This window comes from Syngnathus floridae, chromosome 9 (assembly GCF_059516105.1).
Source record: "Syngnathus floridae isolate MCC-2025c chromosome 9, RoL_Sflo_1.0, whole genome shotgun sequence".
NCBI lineage: Eukaryota > Metazoa > Chordata > Actinopteri > Syngnathiformes > Syngnathidae > Syngnathus > Syngnathus floridae.
Window position 1 is genome coordinate 7,317,701 of NC_142421.1, and position 20,651 is coordinate 7,338,351.

General features: G+C 37.9%; 1 protein-coding gene across 4 annotated transcripts in view; it reads left to right on the plus strand.

The window, feature by feature from the left end:
- Positions 1-1,518: 1,518 nt before the first annotated feature.
- The window catches only part of khdrbs2 (KH domain containing, RNA binding, signal transduction associated 2), a 28,678-nt gene continuing 9,545 nt past the window's right edge, over positions 1,519-20,651 (plus strand). The window contains exons 1-6 of one of the 4 annotated variants that reach the window (XM_088384848.1): positions 1,519-1,686; positions 1,747-1,932; positions 8,664-8,791; positions 13,304-13,420; positions 16,385-16,531; positions 19,709-19,836. In XM_088384848.1, the coding sequence (XP_088240974.1) occupies positions 1,665-1,686; positions 1,747-1,932; positions 8,664-8,791; positions 13,304-13,420; positions 16,385-16,531; positions 19,709-19,836 (728 nt within the window). In that variant the 5' untranslated portion in view covers positions 1,519-1,664. The remainder of the gene's footprint in view (positions 1,687-1,746; positions 1,933-8,663; positions 8,792-13,303; positions 13,421-16,384; positions 16,532-19,708; positions 19,837-20,651) is intronic. The other 3 variants (XM_088384847.1, XM_088384850.1, XM_088384849.1) reach the window with 3 other exon arrangements.

The following is a 20,651-nucleotide window of genomic DNA, read 5'->3' on the forward strand; positions in this document are numbered from 1 at the left end:
TACCCATCCCAGTTCCAAACAATAATTACCATTCCTGCTGTGATGCCATTATAATTCATCCTTCATTCTAAAGATCAATGTATGGATGTTGGCACCTTCTCCATCACTGCCCAAGCCAGCGAACCAGGATTAGCAATGTTTTTCACTGATGTCACAGCGCCACAAGATAGTGTCATTCCATCCATGATAATGTCGTCCATCCTTTCTCCTTCTGCAGAGTTGCTCCACGACCTTTAATGACATCACACAAAAAACACAACCGAAGATTACATTTTCAAGTTACATCTGATAATGCCAGGAAATGCTGAACCTTAATAAGGGTGAGGGAGACAAATGTTGTACTTGAAACAGCCAAGGAGAAAAGTGCATACTGCAGTCGAACTATCCCAAGAATAGTTGATTCACTGGTTTTCCAGAGCAGATGGCTCCAGTACACAGGTGAGGATTATTCTGCTTACCTGTATCAAACACTGCGTTATCTTCCAGGGCCCGTACGGCTGACTCGACAGCATCCAGTCCTGTTATTCCTTTTTGCAACCCAGCAAAGCCTTCACGTGCTGCTGCAGAGACATCAAGTCATTGAATCTCACACCTGTCATGGATGGGTAAGAAGTTTACATTGCAATCTTTAGATTAAAGCTCCAACAGGACAGTGCAACAAATTAAGTTTAGGTACTATAGGAGACTACATATGCACTAATAAAAACAGGCTGTACAGAAATAATGAAGGTCAGACATCAAACTATCAAAATATGCAGTACTGCTTTTGGACACGTGAGGTCGACAAAAATCCACCAAAGAATATTATACCCAGTGAGGGGCACACAAATTTACATCTTATCTTGGGAGTTTCATTCATTCCAAATTTGTAACCAAATGTCCTTCTTGTATTGAACTAATTGGTCCCATTTAGATGAATTAAAAAAACACACTAAAAAAGTAATAATGTTTTTGTTATGATTTTAAACAGACTATGGTGTATAAAGAAAATAGAAATAAAATATTTTCATAGAGTGTAGTTACTGTAGATACTAACTGCTGTTTTGGGTGTTTTCGTAAAATCTTTACAACAGAAATGAGTAAAACAGTTTTCCAATGACGTTAAGTACTTCCAGGTGGAAAAGCACCACTTGTAAACAAATTTCAATGCTTAAGAAAATGAGGTAAATTACTTGACCCCCCTCCCCCTTTATTAGCAATATCAATTTATATAATTTACATTAATGCTTAACCTTGAAGGTTTAATTATGTTCACAACAGTAATCCTAAACCGCTTGATTAAATTGGAAAACAATGAAAACTAATTAAATGATCAATTTTTCTCTTTATCTAAGTTTTCTTTGTGCAAGCTCAATGCGGGGCAGCCCCTTTGTTTTAAACATTGTGCAAGTTTTGCAGCTTTTGTTAAAACAAGTGGGAGGAGGAGGAGGAGGAGGAGGAGGAGGAGGAGAAGAGGAGGAGGAGGAGAAGAGGAGGAGGAGGAGAAGAGGAGGAGGAGGAGCGGTGTGTTTGTTCTGCGGCACCCCCCAGTCCCAGCACATCTCCAATAGTGTATAGGAGGGGCGGGGAGCAGCGTCCAGTGTGCACCCAGTGAGCATAAGCGTGTGGTGTGGCGCTGGAGAGGAGAGCCAAGAGCGGGGAGTGGAAGAGATGGGCTCACTTCTATGAATCACAACCTGCAGGCAAGCATCCCGGCCACCTTGGAGGACAAAATAATTTGAGTTTTTTTTTTCCTTTTTTTTAAAGGGAGGAATCTGCTCGTGTTTGAGTCTGCAGCTGCCAACACCAGCAACGAGGAGCGAGATCGTGCGACCTGCTGTGTGCAAATCTGCACTGATAGAATGCATCAGAATAATTACGTACCTGAACTAGTGGCTGAGAAAAACACTTTGGAACCTCAGTTTGGGCATGCTCTGCGCCTGCTTGCAGAAGGTAAATCACTCTATACGATACAGTACGTACTAAATGTTTCCTTATACATGCATTTTTTTTTTGTTTCACCCTATTAAGAAAAGTTTATGATCTATTGTGAACTCAGAGAGCTTCTAGCCATGCAATGCAAATTATGAAATAAGTTTGAAAAGTGTAGTTGATGTGACATAAGTGCAATGTTGTCATTTCAGCAAACTTACAAATATGTTTAATGTTCACCAAACATGCATTAGAAGTAAGAAAGCAAACTACCACTTCACTCCTGTTAATTTGAACAGTGTACACATATATTATAAAGTGCCTCTTGTCTGTTGTGAAGACCAAAATTTGAGGCCAACTTTCTAACAAGGTCTTGTTTTGCATGCTGAGTAAAACTGTTTTCCACAAAGGACTCGTTTCCACTTCCTAATGTAAACACAGAGACAGGTGCTTTGCAGTGATTTACCCTGCATTAAACGTGCAGACGAGCCATTAGGGATTCATTCATTGTACTCCGGCAATGTGTCATCTTTATAGCATCCTTATTAGTGCAAAGAAATGCACAGGAAATAAAATCAACCGGTTCCTTATTTCCATTGTCTATACCTGATCGGTTCTTACATTTGTAAGCCTTTTAAAGTGGCACATATAAAGATTTGACCATTGTGGTAATTTAGTGAATAAATGCTCATATTAAATGGTCATCTATTGAAATTATTGCAAGGACGTTTTAGCTATAGAGCAGGGGTCACTAAACTTTTTTAAAAAACAATATTGGATACTGATTGATGTGAAGAGCTTCCAGTTTGATACACACTGAAAAACACATGCTGAATTTTAGTAGGTGATCAGTGAAGACAACTCATCATGTTAATGGATTTCTGGCTTTATAGCAATAAAGTTAATGTCTACATTTTCAAGTGTTTACCGCTATAGCATTCTTAGTGAGCTATGTATTCAACCAGTCTGTGGGCTACTCACGTGGTTTTTGGGGGCTTCCTGGGATCCATAAATCCACGGGGATCACCTTGATGACCCTTAATGTAGAGGAAAGAGGAAATGTCAGGAAATTAATGCATTTTAACATAACAAAGGACATGGAATTTAGGGCTGCAATAACAACTATTTCAATAATTCATTAATATGTCAATTTTGTCAAATAATCGATGCTTCAAATAAAAACTGTTTGAATTTTATTCCTTTAGTATTTCATATTGACTTTTTATTATTTATTATTAACTATGATTTGGTTACTGGTTTAGTCTGTTACATGTCAGAAATGTTGATCATTTTCCAAAGTCAAGCGTATACTTCTTCATTATGATTCAACACAAAAATAATCAGTCAGCTTTCATAGAGAACTGCACAAATTGGATAATATTTGCTGTTGAGAGGCTAACATTCTGAGCATTTGGACAATTTCAAATTAAATACAGATACCTAAATGATTCATTGATTATCGAAAATAATGGTGAATTTGATGTATTAGTTGTCGATTAATCGATTAACTGTTGCACCTGTGGTGGTATTCCACTAATGCATATCTTTGCAACGTGTTGTGCATTCATGCGTCAAGTCAAATTCACACAATAAATGCTCAACTCAAAGATAAAGAAGGAGCTTAATGTAACTTGCATACAATCTGTATCTAGGTAACCGTGGGTATCCTCCACTGGGATGCAGAGTGGAAGCATCGTGTGTGTTTGGGAATGTGTTGATGAAACACCCCACTGTACTGTACCCCCCTCTCACTGGCATACAGATACGATCACAAATAGGATCATCTGGCCTGCAGTCTGCCAGGTGGACTCAAATATCAACAGACATCATCACTGTTTATCATCATAAGATCAGCCATTGTGTAAAGATACAGGATATTTTACTCATGATCTATGTCACAAAAGACATAATGGTGATGAGTCCTACCAAAATATCTACTTGAACCTACACCCGTGATAACATAACCTTCTTGCATAGGGTGAATAACAATGTCAGGAAAAACATTATTTTGCCCGATAGCCAACTTAACCGTTTGTCTTTTCAATTTGTATTAAGTGCTCACTTTCTTCCAATACCCTTGTGCCTCATGATGTATGCATGCTTTGGCAGTTATTTTTCCTATGGGTCTAGTTGACATTGTCAATAGTCTCACTTGCGACATGTCCAAATAATTGCTTGAAGGCACAATGATTATTTAAAAATAAGGTTACGTATCTGAAAATATATTTATAATGTTGTGTGTATGAGAGGAATGGCATCATAAAACTGTTTAGGTTATCAGGGCACAGTTCTTTCTGTTTAAATGTGATGTGATTTGTCCTTTTGGCATTTCAGATCAGTGACAGCAACACTCTGTATTTGCATTTAGAAAATTGCAAATTGTAGTCTTCTATGTGTGCTGCCAATTTTTTACACCACAGAGTAGAGGGAATAAATTACAGTTTGTTATAATTCCAGACTGATGGACATGCTAAAACTGAATTTATTTTTCTGACATGTCACGGAGCAAACCAACAAATTGACAGGCAATGAAATATTCGTTAGTTGCAGCCCTAAAATGAACAAACTGCAAAAATGACATAATTGGATAAAAAACTACTACACAAGTACTCACGAAAACTTTTTAATGCTTAATTATTCCAGTGATTTAATTAATGCATGACAAGTTGGTAACATTTTGTGTTTTTGTTATAAAAAAAAAACTAGCATCAGAATGTCAGCTAGCATCTTTGTCAAGGGTGTTGCGGCGGAACTTCATATTGTTCTAGTGTATATGCTGTGATGCTCAAAATGCCCAATGTTGAACTACAATACAGAGCTTTGCCCTGAATTCTAATAATATACTCATGTTGTAATGTCCCTCTCTTATTCACATTTTTTTTTCCTGTTCTTATTAAATTAGAAGTCAGTCTCCATTCGAGTGACAGATAAAAATAACCTTGTCATGTGATCCATCAAAAGGACACACAAGTTATATCCCGGGGAAAGTGAAACTGTGCATTACATTTTCAACATTAATCTGACAAGGTTATCAAACGCGACTCACAATGAATGTTTAGCTCCATTATCGTTCACTTTCAAGGTCTGGAGCATTCCAGGCAACTCTAATGAGTGAATCAACCAGAGAATGGAGATGGTCATAGCTGTACCTCTTCAGAGGCTTTGAATGGCTCATTAAATGCAGCGTCAATGTCAACGACAAAAAGAAGGCTAATATTTAAATGCACCTAATACTGCGGTCACACCAAATGTGAGTGGAGTTACTCTTGCGATGCCATGACAGATAAAATAGGGCTGTCACTCATAAATAGTTTTAGAATTGATTATTATATCGATTCATTGGATGAAATTTTATTTTACATTATAAAATATTACAAACCATTTGTTTCCCAATTACTACGGTTTATTAATCAACTATTGTTATTTATTTGGTAACATGAGAGATGTTGTAAATCTGTAAATGTTTTTGTTGTAAATCTTTTTGACAGATTCAGTTACTGGTTTGGTAAACACTTTCGCATTAGCATTCTTTGACCACATTTTGACATGCCGGCATGCAATAAAAACAACGCAACAAATGGTATTGCAACTGAAAATGATAAATTGGATCAGATCTGACCCTGATAACCTTTCACATGACTGTCAAAAGTGAACCCACTAACTTATCAGAACTTCTGAATCACATGGCCAGTCGTGTCTAAGACTCACAGCGGGTTGAAAGCTTTTGTCACATAGTGCGCCATTAAATAGCAGACAACACATTAATCACCTGCATCGGCAGGCCGTCTGTCGCTCGCTCATGAGCAGGAGAGCGGAAGACAGCTCTGTTCAACTGGCATCCCCCCCCCCCCCACCACACACACACCTGGCCTAGTCTTATGGATAATGCGTAAAAATCAAACCTAAAAAACAGCAGGGCAGTATACCAAGATTAGATGTGTTCACCTCAGGAATTGGCAAACTCTTGCTGCATTAATTAGCAAATCATACATTATACGTATATTCCATAAGCACCGAACAGGGCTTGTTTGCTTTGCATTTACTCATTAAAATAAATTGGCAAACTGTTATGCTGATCCTGTCTTCTTGACAAATGTTTGCATTATGACAAGGAGGGAGAAATGTGCCCCTCGGGTTGCAGCTGCTAATTAATTACTATTTTGTATTCCTTAAAATTGTCAATTGGGCTTTTGTGAACTATAAAAGCCACACATGTGACAAATGGTTTGTTAGAAATAAAATAACAAAAAACAGTCATTTGGGGGATTTTTTTTTTACAACTTTCACTACCACCAATATAAATAACAAAAGAACACCATCGTGATTAGATTTCCATAGTTGGCTTGCTTTTTCACATCTCATTTGTGTGTGTGTGGTAATTGGTTTTTGCTCTCCTTTTAAAATCACTTTTTCACTGCAGTAGATAATTCTAAAATGGCATTAAATTTTAATTTGTACATCATTACTTCATAATAGACCAAACAGATTTCAAAAAGCGCGGCTCAGTCAAAAACAGCAAGAGAATAAACACTCAAGCTTATTGTGGAGCACCCAGGCCGCCCCGCTTTTATTTCGTTTGTCAAAAGCAGAAAATGACAAAGCTAATTCCTCTTTTCAGTCTGTTCGACCAACAGATTACGGCAGTAAATCATAGCATGCTTACAGCCTGTTTTGTCTTTGATATAAAAAAGCAATCAGTTATTGAAGTAATTTGATTTATTTAGCTTTTGCCACATTGGTGAGACTTCATAATAGGATTCAAAGAGTCAATAATTGTAGCTGGGGTTGTTTTGTTTTCAGACCCTTTTCAGAGTTAATTTAATGGCTACACCAACACATTCAGCTGGTGTATTGTGTTTTAATTCAACCTGACTTTGTAAACACTTTTAGTTATGCATGGCTGACCTCAAATGATGCATAATGCACTCATGTTAGGCACTGTAATTTTTTGGAAACTTTCGTTGAAGGATTTTTTTTTCCCAGTGTTAGCAAAAGCCAACGCTCGAGGCATTTAATACAACAAATACCAATGATGCAAACATCTCAATCAAAAGATAATAGATAAATGTATCAAATGTTCTAGATTGCTGTAAAAATAGTCAAATTTGAGTAAAGCACAATGTAGCTCTCAAAGAGTGAAAAATAAAAAAATAAAAGGTCTTTAGAAAAATTTATCTTCTCGTTCTTCCAATTGCATTAAGTGCATTAAGTTTCTTTTTTTTTTTTGCTAGTTCAAAATTTCTATTTCCCTTTGTTTTGGTGTCTGGAAAATAAAGTTGGGTCTTGCATGGGAACTAAAACCAGAGCGGGCTGACTGCGCACACACTGTGTGACTTCTGAATTACACAGTTACATACATTTATAGTTACATTTATCCCATAGTTGACCATTTAAACCCTTCTTTTTTTCAAAATTCTTCTCATCTGAGCTGCACTGCTAAAGGAGTTTTGGCCATTGCATCAGAGCGGATCAAGAGCACCAGAATAGTAACTCAGAGTTGAAATGATTCGTTTCCCCCAATGAGATTTTTTTTTTATCCTGAGAGAACTGAAAGCAATGACCTTCAGTTCACTTTCTTGCTCCCCTGATCTCCACATTTTTTTTTGGAGTGGAAAAAAGATGATTCTCGTGCGAATGTTTTGCCACATTTGTTCAGTGTAAGCCGATTTACTTTTCTTGCACACAAACACAATCTTCTTGTGGCAGGCTGCAGACCACAAGAGATGCACCTTTCTGGAAAACAAAACTCCTCTTAGTCTTTTGAAAACATCATTGCTGCACACAAATGACTGGCCATTTGCAAATGATAAATAAATCAATTTACAAATACAAAATCATAGTCATTTCAATAAAAGTACCAAAACAATCCATGACAATCATCAGCTCAACAAACCCTCGATTGTGGTTGTTATCACAGGCAGATTGACAGATTAAAGAGATTTCTATCCACAGGAAGCTTGCTTAAAATATCTTCTGTTCTCAGACACCTGTCTTGAAGGTGGTGATTAGTTACAGTGTTGACCTCGGCGTTTTTCATTATCATATGTAACACCCTTTCACTTCAGTGCCTTTAAAAGTACTGATGAATTTGATAATACTTGTACACATGAAACCCGTATACAGTTTAAATTGGAGAGGGTCCGTAATCTCTTTACTTCCATTTCTGTAAGAATACAGCAAATCATTGTGAGACAAGGATACAAAGGAACACTTGGCAAAATTCCTGCACTACTTGCTTTTCATCTTGTTTCTGGATCCCCCACAAGCATCTTGATTTTGCAGCTCTTCAGAGTCATTTCACAATTGTGGCTCAAATGCATTTAAAGACTATCTCCAGAAAGTCATGACTGAAGAGTGTTTTGGATCATTTTTGCCATGCTGATGCAGTGTACTGTTAAGATTGGACACATCAGATGACTGTTGGGGCCAATTTATAGAAGAATTTCCACTCATGGAAATAATACAGAGACAAAGTGCACTTTGATCGAAATCAATAATGTGCAAATATGATCTCATTGTGAGCACTCATAGATGTAACCTGCACCACCTCAAGCAACTGCTCTCCAATGACATCAAGCAACATGGAAAAGTCGTACCAGAACGTGCATAGTTACATTTCTCCCAAAGTATTCCCAGAGTGAGACTTCTTTTAGTCGTCACCCTGACTTTTTTCAGTCACCCTGACACCAGACTAGACAGCATTGACTGACGCACAGCATAACTAATAATCTCCTTTGTTTTCTTCGCTGCAGAAATTGAAAAGCACGAAGGTGATGAACTGCAAAAAGATGGTATCATGAAGAAATACCTTGATATTATCAGCAATAAAAACATAAAGCTGTCGGAAAGAGTTCTCATCCCAGTGCAACAGTACCCAAAGGTAAGATGCAAACACCGTATGTCTGTCATTTTTTCAGTAATTAACAAGCCCTTAAAATAACAGTCTAGAAATCAGGGTACACGGTAGTAGCTGGTATTCGGCAGAGTACCATGTCTGTCGTTAGACTTGTTACCATGGCATCCTGGATCCCTGGCATATAGAAATTGTTGGCCAAACCAACACACGTCTCATGCCTCTTTTTCACTTTACATTTTATTTTTGGCCTAACAAACAGGGCCAAATGTTTCAGCCCAGTGGGCGCCTTTACAGAATCCATACATTAATGAACTTTCACAATCAGGCTCGAGAAAGTCATTAATCTACCGTATGTTCAGTAAATCTCCGTTCATTTTATTGATTTTAAATCATTAAATGACAGAAAACTTACTTCCTTTTTGGTTCAATTTGACAGTGGATTTACAGGAATGGTGGTGTGATACAGGTAAAGAGAGAAAGAGAGATTAAAAAAACAACTCCAGTGCAAAGTTTTTTTTAACGGTAGCTCTTTAAATTTCCAAGTGAAGACTACACATTATTGAAGAATTAAGAGCTGCATGCGCTCCTTGCTATGGTGCTCAATTACATTCACCCACTGATGTCTGGTAGCTCCAGTAGGTAAATAAGTTCTTGATCAGATAGTTAATGAAAGCACAGCAGAGCCTGCAAATAGCAAGAGCTATGGACTTTATACTGAATCAATAAAATTACAAAAGGCACGAGGAAACAACATGAGGACCCCAATCAGAAAGCTTGCATAATTCATTGCACAGCCCCCTTAGGCTGGATATGGATAAAAGAAGTTTTGGATCTAAGTTTGTGGAACAAATCAAAACCAACAGCCTTGACCAGATGTACTCACAATCCAAAATGGCCTCAAAGTCATTTCTCGAGCTATGTGTATATATTTTTGGCTTGCTTCTCATTGAGCCGTCCGACTAATTGGCTTCTTTCCATTTCACACTCTCAGCTCACTTTTGTCTTTGGTGCTGTTTCCTCGGGTATTCCATAACATCCTGCCTTGGTGGCAGAGCAGTAGAGAAATTTACAAGACATCATAAATCTCTTCTGTCAGGTTATGGACGTGCTGCAGTGCTGCCCATTCTTGCTTACAACAGCCCTCCTGCCTGAACGTAATTAAATGTAAATTAATTACATTATTACTTGGGAAAAGTCTTCACATACTTTCTGATATGCTGAATCGGTGCATGGAAGATTAATGTCGGCCTTCAGAAAAAGATTGCGTAATCCCTCCATTTCTAATGCACTACACCAGTCTGCATGTGGATGCTTCATTGTTGCATCCTGAGACGCCTGAATGAAGCCAAGCCATTGTTGATAGTTCTGCTCGTGCCTCTCGTGCTGTCCAAATGTGTGTGGTGGACAAGGTCTGCTAAGAATGTTGGCATACTGGGCTGAATTCATCTTCTCAAGTTATTTGGTGCTTAAAAATACATTTACTTCAAAAATGTTGTCATGCATGGTCTGTGTGAGCCTCCGTAATGTCCATAAACAGACAACAGGGGAGGAAATGATTAATTAGGATGCATTTTGGATTATTGATCCAAGCATTTGTTGACACAGAGTATTTTTGCTGATTAAAAGGAAAATATAAGGATAGAAGATTCAATTATTTTATAGTTATATAAAACGGATGAATGATGGAATTATGGATTTATAATTCAGAATACAGTGGAACCTGATCAATCATATGGATGGATATATTTTGTCCACCTGTAAAAATATGATAGATTCGATTTGCTGTCACTTTCAGAGTAGATCATTGTAAGGACATTTTGAGCAAAATTCAACTGCTTAACAAGCTGGTTTGTATATATAGCATGACACTTTCTGCCAGTATATGTGCAAACCCTAATATATGAATTTTTGCTATGTCCTTGTGAATAGCACCATTTTCAGTACATCCATCCAGTCATTGTGACCTTTAGATAGTGCTCTGCTTCGTTTATAGTGACATTCCATTTCTGTCCATCCCAAAGAAACATTTCATTATGGAAAGGTGTTTTGCTTTGATAAGTGTAACACCATGCATGGTGTGAATTAAACATGAGCATTTGTCATATATATTACAGCGTAGTGATATGCTCTTCATGCTGGCACAGCATTGGAAAATGTTCCTTTAAAATCTAACAATGCTGAGTTTTGATTGACACTGTCAAGGAGATTCAAATTCCACCTTTTTGTCTCATTAGCACGGTTGTACAACAGTAACAATAATCATGCATCATTTTATCACTTTAATACAGCCCTTTTAATATTGGGTTACAACACATGCAGGTGTAGTTCCTCTCTGTCTATGTGGACCATTGTAACATCTCTTGCATCCTTCCCTCTAATATCTACATAACTATCAGGGTTGGGACAGCAGGGGGCACATTGGATCATTTCAAAGCTCATTTAACAGCGGTACCTGCCCCCCCTTCAAGCATAAATTGCTCGCCATGGAGCTGCAGAATGGCTCCAGACATTAACTTAATGAAAACAGGCTACTCTCTTTCTAGTGCCCAGCAAGTATGTTCCCACCATGGCTGCCAAGGCCATCTGCTGTCCAGCTCCCTGCCAGCTGAGGCATAGTCCTGTCAAAGCGGCCCCTGTGAAGAGAGCTGTCCAAAAGGTGCCTTAATTACGCAGATCAGAGGACAAGCGAGGACAGCGGGGATGCTTTTATTTTCTTAAGAACGGTTTCATCTGCACGTCCTTTGGCGCAAACATGTTGATGCAACGGGCTGAGTGTGCAGTTGTCAGAGTTGAGTCGCAGCAGCCACACAGCTGGCACAGGAGTTATTAGCTGCTCGGACCCAGCGGGAGACGCTTGTTTTGTGAGAAGGTTAATATCATTTGGGTTAGGCTTGTGAAGTGGTAGTGGGTTGATGACCACCTGTTCAGTTCTAGAGGTGGTCTCTTCACAGTAAGAGCAGACATTTGAAGGTCAAATGCAGTGGTGTAATCATGTAGACTACAAATAGTATCAGGAAAAACCATACCGTGGTTGTTCTACAAGTTCATTCCATACATTGTATTCTTTTTCTTCATTTACATTTTGGTTCTAGGGTTTTTAATCACCTTTCATACCCCACCCCCCTTTTCCCATCTTTGGCCATTTGCATGTCATGTGAGCTATCCACCATTTTTTGGCCACAGGCATATTTTTCTTAAATTGTTTGCGTTGATTTTCAACTTTAAATATCCACTTTACTATAAATTATTCGGGGAATAAAGCAAATGATAGCTATCTACCTCACTGTCAGTGAAAAAACAACAATCAACATAATTTGATATATTATTTTTCAGTTGTCACATCACATATCCAGTTATTGTGAGGCGTGATTCATGAGGCACAAAAAAGAACAATTGTACTTTGTAAAACAACACCTAACGAGGTTATCATTAGGTTAAAAAAAGACATGTATTTGTTTGGATTGTTCTTTTAGTAAGACTATTTGTATTCTAGATAAGGGGAAAGGTTCAAATTTGACACAAAGAAAAAAAATCCCCAAATGTGCCACCACTCCACTAGATTTCAAGAAAACTGCTCTTTTTTTTTTTTTTTTGGTTGTCTTTGCTATCAAACAAACCAACATACTCCCTATTCTGTTCCGTCCTCAATCACGTTGATATTCCGACACCCAAAACAGCACTTCACATCTAACAAATGCAGTAAATTCAACATGGTGCCCACTGCTGGCTCTTACTTAGTTTCCACAATTGTACGTAATTCCATTTTAAGTTTTTGTGTTTTATCCGCCTCCACCCCGCCATCCACTGCCTCCCAACAAACAAGAAAGAATTTGTCTAGAGGTGACCACAGGGGAGCATTTCAGCTCTCAGATGTAAAAAAAATGCTTATCATCGCCAACAATCAAGACATTATTGTCCATGTGAGCACATAGGCTGGAATAGAGTGCAAAAAAAAAAATGATAGTCAGAGCCCGAGGCTTGAATCTGATCGTTTGTCATCTGGATACTATTGCTTAATTTCCACAGGGAGGAAACTCATTATTTCTGACTTTATCTCAACACTGACCTCTAGAACAGTCTTGGGGATGTTATTGGTTTCATCCTATGTTTCTCCATATTTTTCCTCCCACTGCACGATATAGATGATCCTCAATCCAATAAGATACATGACCAACGAGGGCAGAGTTCATGACAAAGATAGGTGCATGATGTTATACTGAACCATGGATGAGGGCAACCATTCACCTTTAAAGCGCTACAGAAAAAGTGCAATTACATTGATTTATTACAGGCTACATTACACGATATTTTCCCACATGACGGATGATGAAAGGAATCTGAGATTATATTGATAAAAAATGACTAATGGCCGGTAAACACCTTTTGCGGTTAAGCTTTTTTTTTTCCCACATGGATCACATTTCATTTTGCTTCTTTCAAGATCACAATGGTCCCCATGTGTAAATCACTGGTTCATGTCACAATTTTAAATTTTCTACATGTGACTCCCTACTTTTCCTCTCACTTGTGTTGTAGTTTAATTTTGTCGGAAAGCTACTGGGGCCTCGGGGAAATTCCATGAAAAGGCTACAAGAAGAAACAGGAGTCAAGATGTCCATCCTCGGAAAAGGGTCCATGAGGGATAAAGCAAAGGTAAAATAAATTGATTTATGTTGAAATATGCTGTATGGGTTATTTGGCATGTCAAATAAATGTAAATATTCACAACAACTTGAAAATAACTATATCGAAGCACTCGGAGGGATGAATAGCTTCCAGTTGACAAAACATGTCGGGGAGTACATGTATAATTTAAAAGCATATTGTGTAATTGTCATGTGTGAGTGCAACATAATGAAGCACTCTGCTCCAGTCATTTATCCTGCTGACATGTCGTCCCCTAGAGCTCAACTTAGCCGGGCGTGCATGCAGTCAGTCTGCCATCATAGCAGTTTTCAATATCATCCTATGGAGTTTTCTTTCTCTTAATGCTGAAGACATTGCTTTCTGACAACATAAAATGTGCTGCCTTTGGTGAAACGGAGGTCTCATTACCACTGGTGGAGCAAGAATTTTTTCCTTGGCAATCATTCTTTCAAATAATCTTGAAGCAGTGGAGGTTTAATAATTTTCCATGTTTTAGTAACAATGAACAGCGGGTGCAATAAATTCAGTCCCAATCAATATGCCACCTGCACTGTAAAATTTGAAACGTGCAATATAATGCAAGAGAATTGCTTGAGTGATGATGTTAAAGGTGTAACGCGATTCATGTTTTCTGGTCAAGCAAATATGCCTCTTAACATGCGTGTATTATTTGTTTTCTCAACTGCATGCTTTTAATTGAATGCGCGCTCATATTTCTCTCTATGACTAAGTGGACTGGTCTTATCATGTTTTTTCCATTTTATTTTAAATTTTCATGAATAGGTTTAATGCGATGCTGTGGTCTCTGTTCCGGCTTCAGTTCTGCTTATTATCTTTTGTTTACAAATGCATTTAATACTTACATGGTCAGAAAAATACAGTAGTTGGGATGTAATTGCATCACAGCGGGGGATACATTGGATTCATAATTGTTCAACAACTGTTTGAAAGAGTGAATATTTAAAAAAACACCACAATGGTGTTTTTAAGCCCAAATCTTCATATACACAGACTTGTTTGAACCCTATTAAACCGTTTTTTGTTTTTTTAAATAATATCATGTTCAAAGTTCTTTCTAAAACTTTGAAACAAAAAAATCCGTTATATCATAGTGGCCTTGGTAGAGGGGTGTATAAATTTGTCAAGGACATGTTTTTTGAATGAGTCAAAGACAAAAAAAGGACGTAAGGGCCATGTTGGGAATGATTGAAATCAGATTATTAAATCTTCAGTTCCTGAGGAGATTTTCCACAGCCATAACCTTAGGTTGCAGTTTGCCTGAGATACCCTCCTGAGTTAATTAACAGGTAACATGTTAAGTAATTGAAGAGTCTCGCCAGGGATTTTGATTTCCGGGTACTTTCTGTAGCAAAGGAAAAGATAATACACCGGTACCGTGGTTCTGTTACCAAAGACTCGCAGAATCAGTGTGTGCATGTGTCTTCAACGTGTGCCCGTGTGCGAACTTGTGTTATATTGATTTTGTCTATGCACTGACATCTTTTTGGGAGAAGCTGACACATAAAGGTTTTGTCTGAAAGGCTGCCATGAAGGCAAAGTCAGTGTAATGTGCTTTTCTCATTCAGCTGCGACCCACTTGGGTCCATCAGCTCGGCAATGGGGTGATAACTCAGCGTGGAGGGTGTGTCAATATTGCACCTTGTGCTTGGGGATCAACCGGATTAACACGGCACTCAAGGGAGACCACGTTTCACCTCTTGAACTCAAGACTTTCCACATGACAGAACAAGTTCTGTACTGCTCTAGTTAGGCAGACAGTTTTTAAATTTAGGCAGACCTTGTAAAATGACTGAATTTTGTTTTCATTCTGGTCTTGTTGACAGCAGTGACAATGTTTTTGCAGAGAATGGAACATTTTCTTCGCATTAAATAAGCTGCCTAAACTGAAAGATTCAACCAAACATAAAAATTATCTTTCGCCAGCAGACTATAGTAGCAATATTTGGCCTCTCAAACAGGAAGAAATTGCAAAAACCAAGCCACATTGAAAAAGCTAACAAACAACGATGGAGAAAAATGGTCTTTTTACGTAAGGAGGATAATTTGATTCACTTGGGAGCTGAGCACAGCAAAAAAATGCAAAGCTGCAGAAAAGTAGAAACCAGTCATTTCTTGCTATGCATCCTCATATTACTCTGACAAACCCGTGAGTGACCAAAAATTTTAAATCAGCATCAAGACTATTAGTACATACAGTGAAGTAATTTGGAAAGGCTTTGGGAGATCATTCTGAGTTACTTATAGCACTGACATAATCAATAAGACATATAATTATCAAGGATAAAAGTGACTTTAAATGAATAATGCCAGGGGTGTCACATCGAAGCAGCAAGGCCATTCAGCGTAATGCTCGACTCATTTCTTCTGAGCTTGTTTTTTAACCTCACTCAGGTTTTTCATTAGCCTTGTTCTGCAATGTGTGACACTTTTGTACTTTAATTGATTGCTTTACTGGGACTGGAAGGGTCTCATTTAATTCAATCAAAGATGCCAATTCAACATGATCTGCTTTTCACACTCGGAGTGTACTTTTTTGTTTGAAAGGAAGGGCAGATGTTTGCGGTGGTTGTCTTATCAACTTGCTACTTCACACTGGAGTCCATTTTTTTCTTTTGATTTTCTTGTGTTGTATGTTATATGAGAAATGCAAACAACTAACCATCTCTGTGTGATGTAAAAAGTCCTTTTTTTGCAGAAAAAACAAATTGCTACATTCTTCTTTGTGAGTGTCTGTAAACCTGGACTGTTTTAATATGAAGCGGTTTATATTTTCCGTCATTATTATAATTTTACTTTTAATTTGTATTTGTTAAAACCATTTTAGTAATTAAAGTTTTGTTCCCGCAACATCGCCGAGACGTATGTAATTAATGGCCATTTATATGCAAACACGTATAGGACTTAACATATACTGTAGCCACAGGTTAATTGCTTTTTTTTTCCTCACAGGAAGAAGAATTAAGGAACAGTGGCGAGGCCAAATACGCACATCTGAGTCACGATCTTCATGTTTTAATTGAAGTCTTTGCTCCACCGGGTGAAGCCTATTCCCGCATGAGCCACGCTTTGGAGGAGATTAAAAAATTCCTTGTTCCAGTAAGTGAACCGTTTTACATCATTGTTTCAAAGCATAACTTAATCTCTTGTAGAACTTCTTCAGCAATGTCATTGGATTTGACTTTTTCAGTCGGGCTTCCCCTCATAAAGAAAGAGTGCAGAATTCAAATGTGTTTGCAGATAAGGGTCTGATGTGTTTTCATCTAAACACTACATGACACACAATATTATTTTGTCTTATTGAGATATAAAAACATTCTGTTCAGTAATTTAAATGCAGTGTGGAACAGCCAGGAGAATTTAGCCAACTATTGTGCATGATGTGGAATCGTGCTTTGTCTAAGCAGTAAATATTAATCAAAGCGGCACAAGTTTATGGACTTCACGCTGTTGACTCTTCTTACAAGTATATCTGCAACTGTGCCAGGAAGATAATTATGCCGCATGTGAATTAAGCAGTTAGATATCAAATATATTAAATGTGGCTATTATGCAGAATGGACCTAAAACCAAACTCTCGAGTTTAATGTTACATTAGAATGACAATAAAACACAAGCTTGCTGTGTTGTTGTTGCGACTTTCGACTTGTCCCTTCAGGGGTTGCCACAGCGAGTCACTCGCAGGATTTGTTTGGCACAGTTTGCCCTTCCTCAACCCGCACTGTCTATATTAAAGGCATGTTTCAGATCTTTCAATCAGGATGAGAGTTGGTGACCTCTGCCCTAAATTAACAATGGCCATTTCAGGACCCCGGTTCCAGGATAAAGTCGTTGTATGAAAAACTAATATAGCAATAATACACAAATGTTTGCACTGATATCGTCAGGAAGACCGAGAGCAATCCATTCGGCACCCCCAAGAGCAGCAGCAAAGTGAGCAATAGGACAAAGCATAAGAACCTACAATATATTCAAATCAACCTGCTTATGTGAAAAGTGAGCTCCTATATTGAACAACTTAGCACGTGACATGGCAATACTGCTGCAGTTGCGTGCGTCTAGATAAACAGTCATAAAGTGCTTCAGAGTGCATTTTTCAGTAGGAAGTTATGCAGGATGGCAGGTATTGTGAGGATTTTTGCAAAGCTCCTTTGGCTGATAAGCTTCATGAACAATGTCTGCTATGCTCTGTGAAGATTTATGTTCACCGAGCAGTACGTTTAAGAGTCTTAACCGGTGTCCATGTGATAATAAGATCAAGAAGAGTAATTGCAGTGGTTAAAGCGGTGATAGCTTGTAGATGGAGCCGGCAGGAGTTTAGTCACTCTTCTGTTTTTGTGGAGAGCAAAACAAAGGTCACATTTTTTAGGACTGTAGTGATATGATTACCAAGAATTACCATGGCCGAGGAGGAGCTTCTGTCATTTGTACAGTCTTATATGATGGGAGGGGAAAGATTGCTGTTTGGAAAGCGAAATGAAAGAACACACAAAGGAGCGGATAGGTTAAACAATTTACAAAAAGCCCCATATTGTCTTGAGTGAACGTGACTGGCATTGCCTGCCGTTTACCCCTTCAACATCCGACTTTAGCTCTGAGATGGGCGAAGTGCATCACGCATGGTCAAAATTAATCTCAGTGAGCAAACAGTCCGACCCAAAGCACCTCGACGCGGTTTATCTCTGTGTACTCACGCTAACGCCTCTGTCAACAGTCAACATTCACGAGGTCTGGCACATTTATAGCGCTTTGAATAAACTGCCAGCTTTCCAATTAAAAGACCTGCCAGTCTGAGTTCAAACCAACAGAATGCTGCCGGCCATATTAATTCATGAGCAAGCGTGCGGCGTGTCAAATGTTTTGGATGTCTGGCGCGAGGATTTGTTTGTTTGTTTATGCGTGATGTTCATGTTTAGATTTGGAGTGTAAAAAATGCCCAAATCTTTGGTTGCTGGACTGAAACATCTAGCACTCGTGTCTTTTCCTTGGCATGTAAATTTGCACCGTTGTTGATCATTTGTTCTGATTGAACTGCTGTCATATTTTTAAAATGCTCCATAAGTATGTTCTCTTCTTTGTCTGAATATGAATATTTAAAAGAAAATCATTTAAATCATATTCCTTATTTTTCTTCATAATCTGTTTTGGGTTGAAATAAATTATTGTAGAGCAGAGATATCTTCTGTGCTATCCTGATGACTAAGTGCAGCGTTGGTGGACTCATAAATGTGATCCTAAGAACTGAACAAAAGCAGGATATGAAGAGAAAAGGCAGCACATTTTTCATGTGTGAGTTGCCATCTCATATTGATGTTATCCCATGAAATATTGGGTGGTATTTCAGTCTATGAATTAAAATAAATGTGTCAGTGACAACACAGAATAGCTGTACAGAATCTAAAATAGTTTAAAAGGCAATGATGTTGGATGAAGGAATACTTTAATTTAATTTTGCTTAGTGCCATTTACTTTCATTTCACAGTAGCAAATTTATATATAGCCTGCAGCAAATTATGTGAATTACTGAATGCAAATAAAACTGTCCAAGGAAAGATATGTATTGGTTTTATTATTTTTTTTTTTGCATTCATTATAACACTACCCATGCTGCAAATTAAAAATATACACAGATACCTACGTAATCTAACGCACCACTAAATATGCACCACTAAAGAATAAAGTCAAGTCATTTTGCTTTAATCCAAACCAAGAATATATTTTAATTAGAAAATATATTTTATTGACTTTGGCAATAAGGGGTAATGTGGATAGAAACTTAACTTTGCTCTAATAGACATATTTTAACTGTTTATTCACAGCTCCGTTCTTTATCCTCTTTTTATTTTGTCAATCAAAAGGATAAGTGCAAAAACAATCACAAAATGATAAGCTGTTGCTGCCACTTCTTTGTTGTTAAAAACACATTTAAGACGGGGTTGTGCAATCATGTTGACTTGGCTTGGCATTTCTTTTGAAATCAAAGTGTCTGTTTTGACAGCAATGATACCCTGCTGCTTCTCTGTATAATAATATCATGTTTGGTCATGGGTTGGACTAAATCGCCGTTTACAACCCAACAAATGGTGAAACCTTCAATTAGATGTTGTTTTTCCAGGATAGATAGGAAGAAGGTGGATGAAAAATGTAGAAGAGATGCTATTATACATTTTCTTATTTGATGACAGCTGCTTCTGTTCAGAGTGTCTGTGGGAGTCCGAGCACAATTGCGTGTTTAGATTTAATATATGAGGCATGCTGTTTTTCTTGCTTCCACAGGACTACAATGACGAGATCAGACAGGAGCAACTACGAGAGCTTTCACTATTAAACGGTTCTGATGAGTCCAACAGAGGCAGGAATGCACAAGGAAGGAGCATTAGAACAACCACCACAGTATCCACCAGGTAACTCATAGCAGAATAATATAACTCTGAGATTTATACAAATACATGGGAAACCATTTGCACACATACCAGTGTCTCTAAAAATGAGTTTCTTTCATTTTATACTTTTTTTTTTCTGGAGGGTATTTTCCAGGCTTGAAATTCCCATCTCTGGTATTTTCCTTTCACTGCAAGGAAACCAATGCAAATTGATGGCTGTAAAGCTTACTGCTACCGTCTATTGACGGGAGACTACTGAACTGAAACGCATTTGTAACTCATGTTTTGCTGAACAATCAATACAAAAACCTAAAAAAAACAGCAAGTCCAGTCAGTTGCTTCTTAAGGCACCACTGTATTTTGCATCTGCACAATCTGGTCCCCCTGCACACCTATATATGTGATCTTTTTAATACAAACTCATTTAGCTGCTGTATATAAGATGGCTATAATTATAGCCATATTTCACTTAAATACAATAAATATTTTTAGTGTGATTAGTATTCTGAGAAATCCCTCAAAGACACTAGATACTAAACGATAAGGGTTTCAAATGTGAAGGTTTCGTCCTCAAAGTCGACTGTAAGCATCATCCGAGTCCTGCTAAAATTGCTGCAAGCCTCCTCAAGGTGTGCTTCACGCCATTAACCTGCAGTTAATATATGATTGGTGTACAACGGAGTGCTCATTTGCAACAAAACACATCTATGGTCTCATTAGAGAACATATTTTAAGAGGACAATAAACAACGACTAGCCCTAATAGGTGCATGAAATATAAATCAAACAAAGCATTTAATTAGCTCAGCCTTGCATGTGGTTTCTTGTACAGAATTC